This window comes from Strongylocentrotus purpuratus, unplaced genomic scaffold (genome assembly GCF_000002235.5).
Source record: "Strongylocentrotus purpuratus isolate Spur 01 unplaced genomic scaffold, Spur_5.0 spur5_contig_844, whole genome shotgun sequence".
NCBI classification, from domain to species: Eukaryota; Metazoa; Echinodermata; class Echinoidea; order Camarodonta; family Strongylocentrotidae; genus Strongylocentrotus; species Strongylocentrotus purpuratus.
The window spans coordinates 9,588-15,614 of NW_022145551.1; the positions used below are offsets into that span (position 1 = coordinate 9,588).

At 37.7% G+C, this 6,027-nt stretch overlaps 1 protein-coding gene across 1 annotated transcript; it reads left to right on the forward strand.

The window, feature by feature from the left end:
* Nucleotides 1-3,358: 3,358 nt before the first annotated feature.
* LOC100889258 lies at nucleotides 3,359-5,012 on the forward strand. Its single transcript, XM_030991049.1, has 3 exons — nucleotides 3,359-3,446; nucleotides 3,973-4,046; nucleotides 4,694-5,012. The coding sequence occupies exons 1-3, from the start codon at nucleotides 3,428-3,430 to the stop codon at nucleotides 4,889-4,891; spliced, it is 291 nt and encodes a 96-aa protein (XP_030846909.1). The 5' UTR covers nucleotides 3,359-3,427; the 3' UTR covers nucleotides 4,892-5,012.
* The last annotated feature ends 1,015 nt before the right edge of the window (nucleotides 5,013-6,027 follow it).

The window sequence follows — 6,027 nt, forward strand, 5'->3', positions numbered from 1 at the left end:
CCATGAGATAACCCTTTGTGCCAGCAACAATCCGTTTCGTATACATCTAAATGACACACGAAATAGTGAACCATGCAAAGCAGACATCGCATACAATAATGGTAATGGTGTAATACATGCAGCAATAGAACGCTCGCCCTATCCATAGGATTTATTGCAACACCAATTGAAATCGTTTCAGCATTTCCTAATCTCGCATCTCAATAAGTGTTGCATTTGCTACATTGTCCATTTATGATAATAACAATTATAATGATAATAATGATAATGATATTAACATAATAATTATTTTTATAATAATACTGATATATGAGATTTGTAAGCCGAATTCACTTGAAAGTAAATGCTCAAGGCGCACTTGTGTAATAAAAACCACAAAAAGAGATCACTTAAAAGCGTCAGCATTAAAAACCAGAGAACAGAATTAAGATAGAACATACAAAAATGACATAATTAATTACATGCCGAATTAGACGATTACATTTTAAGATTAAATTTAAACACTACTATTACGATTCTCTCGAGGGAGATCATTCCTCAGCGAAAACCCTGCATGAGTAAATGTGTATTCCCCCACTTAGAATGGAGCTATTAGGAAGAATAAGAAATCCGGAGCTTTGAGAGTGGGTTAAGATTTGAAAATGTAATGATTCATCAATGAAAAGCAGAGACATGGACACAATGAAATAAGATCGAAACTATTTTTTAAACAATGCGTTCAATGTAAGGGGGAAAAAAGGGCCTTGAATCATGAAAATGATATGAAGGTTTTTGTTTTAAATTGTAAACGAAATAGTGAATGCAGACATCTACTACGCTGCCAATTATTGAACGCTGTATATCCATAGGATTTATTGCAACACCATTCGAAATCGTTTCAGCATTTCCCAAATTTCCCAAAAGAACAAAGGTGCTTTCCCGCACTTGGTATTAGGAAGCTTAGGACGAACAAGAAATCCGGAGATTTGGGAGCGTAAAGATTTGAGAATGCAATGATTCATCAATGAAAATAATAATGTACTGCATGGGGAGCAGAGCCATGGAAACAATAAAATAAAAGCAAACCATTTGGAAAACAATGCGGTTAATGATGGCCAAAAGAAAGGGCCTTGAAACATGAAAATGCTTTGAAGGTGTTATTTTATAAATTTTGTTATGGCAAACGAAATAGTGAATGCAGAGATTGATAATGGTGTAATACAGAAATATCGAATTTCTAAAAAATTTCCTTTTCATCAATGAAAGTCATATTTTACTGCGTAGCAGAGCCATGGAAACAACGAAATAAGAGCAAAACAATTTTGAAAACATTGAGTTCCATGATGGGACAAAAGAAAAGGCCTTGAAACGTGAAAATGATATGATGGTTTTATTATTTTTTATTTTAAAGACCCCATAATGTGTCATACTTGTTCTCTAAGTCAGTGCCCATCCCCCCACCCCTCCCCTGTGACAAAGCGACCCTAAATATTTAGCCACACGGTATACCCATGGACCTACTACGCCGCTGAACTATCCAAGGGATCGCATCAACATGTTCCCAGTGCGAAAGTGAAAGTTTTTTTTTGCCAACTTGTTAAATATCGGATTACAGATGGGATTGTATTTCAGAGTGACGTGTTTTCCCCTCGACTTGAATCAGGAATCCCCATATTTCTATCATGTAAAATAAGAAAAAAACGAAGAAGATACCCCCCCCCCCCCAAAAAAAAACAAAAAAAAAAAAGTCTGTGTAACCGATACCATCATGAGAGTCAAGAGAGGTATATATTCAATTTCATGTGACTTTTTGTTTCTTCTGTTGCCGGCTTGTTGAGAGAGAGAGAGAGAGAGAGAGAGAGAGAGGAGGGGGGAGAGAAGAGGGAGAGAGAGAAAATGAGAAGGTTAGGGAAGGGTAAGAGGAGTGTATAAGAAGAACAGCAGACACAAATACCAGTGGTTAAACACTACCAAAGAAAGTGATCCTTCGCATTTTCTCCATCAAGTAATACCACTATTGCCCCCCCCCCCCCCGCCCGCCCCCTACCCTCTCCCGACTTGACCCAACCCACCTGCACACAAGCTCTTCTTTATTCTATTCATTAATCAAATTCATTATGTTCACGTTTTTCATGAAATGTTGATGTAAAATGATTGTGAGTGACATTTTCCTAACTCGTGTTTTATTGACAATACGAAAACACGTGACACATTTCTCATGTAGATAATGATCTCTTCCTAACATGAAATCATTCGCGAGCACGCCATGACCTCGAGGGAGGAGCCAATGTTATGTGTCTCCAGGGCATGTGCCCTGGTGTCTCTGTCTCTGTATTGATTACAGCAGGAAACAGAAAAACCTGTTAACCCTTATTTTCTGCAAATTAATTTTTGAGTCTGTCCTTCCGTTTGCTTTATTGATGCCAATGAATTCATGAGAATTCATTAACAAAGTTAACCTATGTTATTGGAGAATGGTGTCTGCGTGTCTGTGTGTGTAAAGGGGAGTGTCATTCGATTCATAAAGCCCACTTAATTAGAAAAAAGGGGAAAATAAGGTCCAGCGGGACTGCACTACTTGTAGCTACTTGCGCCCTCTATATAGCCAACAATACCTAAGCGGTACCCATTGGTCCCCCATGGTCCCCTTTTTCTTATGTTATTTGAGAGCTGATTTGATGAGATAACCACCTGTCAGTGACCATGCAGGGACGTCTAATCCCTCCTGGCTAAACTAGGGCAGACAGGCTTAATATATTGAAGCGATCATCGTTCTTTCTGTGCTTTAACCTACGTTTTATCTATAGTTTGAGAAAGAATATTCCACAATACAAGCAATATCATTCTTCTTTTTGACAAAAACATGTTAGAATCTGTCAGTTTTAAAGTCGCAAAGTTCGCGAGAAACAAACGCAGAACTTAATTCAACTCTATTCAATCCAATGTAGTTTATTAAACATACAAGGAAGTAGTTTACGATGTGAAAATGGTCCTAAAATAGGATAATAATAATAATAATAGCTCGTTCTTATATCGCGCTTTTCAGGACCGGAGGCCCTCACAAAGCGCTTTACAGATAAGTACATTATTACCCCGGTAATTGGATTCAGGCTTACCCGCACACAATGTATGCACATTCTCCGCTCCCTGGGGAGCATTCCAGCCAGGCGTCATTTTTACATGCGCAGGATCCCCGATTAAAGTACATAATCATTCAAATCACATTTTAATACAAGTCTAAAGCTTCTGGAAACAAATCGTTCATCATTATGCGAAACAGAAGCAAAAGATCACTTGAATGTATTGGCTGAATTTCTCTTTTCATCAAAATCAGGTTTATGTTTATCTTTATCTCTCTGTTTTTGTTTTTTTTACAGAAGAGAAAGAAACGGCACCTCTTACTACCAAGGTCGTGGAACCATCACCCGGTATCAAGTATACTGACATAATGGGCAGTAACGAGGCTCGTAAGTACATCATTCCTTTTTAGATATCTGACGGAGAAAGTTGGGCTTACTTTGCATTCATATTTTATATTTATTTAATTACTTCCTGTTCCGTGGGATTACTAATCATTTAATAAAATGAAAAAGTATACAAAATGCTCATTCCTCATGACGTAACGTCAGGGGCTTTACTTTATTTAATATATCAAAAAGTTTGAATTTTGCTCCGTTGCGCAAGTTGTCATGCAATATTTTTAACTTGTAAGGTACACATGATTTATTATTATATGAGCGAAACAAACGTTTTGCAATTCATTGATAAGAGGGTGTTTTCTTTATAGTTAGCTTTGTTTTCCATATTGTTTATGTATCTATAAACAAATCGACTGTTTGTTTTGAGAGGCTTGTAATATATATTGGCTCTTAACACTCAAATATCATCACTTCTTACAATGATAATATGAAACGTGATACAAAATGATTAAATTGATTTTCTTTGTATTTGAAATGAATATCTGTTTTATTCGTCTTGTTTTATTTTATTCAGAAATAATTGAAAAAACTGAGCATCCGGGAGAGTGCTACAGCAGACGAGATATAATCCTTACTGCCTTTGGTGCCGTAAGTTATACTTAGTTCTTCTTCTTCTTCTTCTTCTTCTTCTTCTTCTTTCTTCTTCTTCTTCTTCTACTCTTCTCCTCCTTTTCATTTTCTCCTTCTTCTTCTACTTTCATCCTCCTCCTCCTCCTTCTTCTTATTAAATACGTTTGACCTCTAATAAGGGGAAGGGTCGATCCGGGAAGGGGGGGGGGGGTTAGTTGTCGGCAGAAAGTCGACATTCTTGATTTTTTAGTACGACGTATTGTCCGAGGTGTTTTAGCCCGGGCATACTCTCTCTTATACGCATAGTTAATGATTGATTGACTGATTTATTCATTTATTCATTTATTCATTTATTCATTTATTTCTTCATTTATTTCTTCAATTTTTTTTTAAATTCATTTATTTATTTAGATAATTATTCATTTACTTATATATTAACTACTCAAATAATTAAAACAATTATTGATTTATTTATTTATTCATTCATTCATTCATACGTTTATAAATTTATTGATTAAATCAATATTTAATTCATTTTTTTCCAAACACCCTGATAATTGAATTTCACAGGAGTCCACTTTCAGCAAAAAGCACAGATGAATGTATTAGACGAATCTTTTACAAGATTACCGACATATTATTAATCTTTTCACTTCTTGTCACAGTCTATTGCAGTGGTTATAGTCGTGGCCGTCATCTGGATGATTCGTAAGGTTCGAAAACGATGCCAAAAAAGGAAATTCGATGACCATGAGGGCTACCTGCCAGGTTTACCGATGGGTCACTCACAACCAGTCGTAGGCAACGGGTACGCTGTCACCGGTGATTCGGATGACGACTCGACAGGAGATTCCAGAGCGTAGTCGATGTCGGTTTAACTCTATCAATCGACGGTTGATCAGGAACTATTCTTAACTCTTTAAATACCTCGGTCATGACGATGTGCTGTAACATGTTAACATCTATGGCATACAGGGATTTTTGTGACAATGGTCGGTTAGGTGACGAGGAGTACCTACATACTACTGCCAAGGGGCTAGTCCAGAAGTTGCAAAGGGGATCTACGGCCATATAAAATCGTTGGACTGTAGGATCTTTGGTAACAAATGTTTTAACAGACGACCGTATATCCAGTCATTGCTTGTCCTAAAACGGCAACGCCGATTACAACCCTGAGAAATTATGGCCACATATAGAGTGGTGAAGTGTGACGTCATAAAAATCTATTTTTAGAATTTCTCAATTTTTTCTTCATTTTCCGAAAGAAATTCTAAAAATGGATTTTTATGACGTCACAGCTTTGGTACTCTATAGGACGTGACTGTTCATATTTCAAGGGCAACTTTACAGGGGTTAAAGGGGCATGTTACCCGTATTCCAGAGGGCGCTCAAAATACGTACGCGCTGGCGGACGGCGCTATAGCTGCCTATTGACACCAACAGAATACGGCTCTTACCCAGATGGCATGTTCGGATAACTACACTGGCGGGAACATGCCCCTTTAATGTACATGAATTCCACTATATTTGTACATGTATTCCACTTAAAGCCATACTGCACCAGGAGCACGCCCTCAAAATCCCCGCTAGTGCCATCTCAGGTGAGCTGTAGCAGTATGGTCCCGTGAATCGCTGCTTCCCTAGATGTCCTGTTGGTTGTCGCATCTAGTCCTTTGTCTGTTGAGTGGGTTACGCTCTGTTCTCAAGTTGAAAATAAGATGGCGTTGTGCAATAATCGGTAGCAGAGCCATCTATACACAGAGTTTGGCCAACTTGGTTGTGTGCTTGCCCAACAAAGCAGCAGTCACCATATTGTGTCCAACTCGAACCGGGTTGGCCAAACTCTTATTCCAAACCTGTAGAGAAATAAATACATAATCAACTAATGTCGTTGGATTGTTGTACTTGGCTGTTTGTGATTAAATATGTAGTGACGTGAAGTACAAGCACTACTAATTCATTGCGAGTCTTAAAACAACAACGTCAAATATTTATCGTT

What these genes read in the sequence shown, in the direction of transcription:
- LOC100889258 (XM_030991049.1), top strand. An exon ending in TCCTTACTGCCTTTGGTGCC is followed by an intron (nt 4,047 to 4,693) that starts GTAAGTTATACT and finishes TTCTTGTCACAG; the next exon opens with TCTATTGCAGTGGTTATAGT.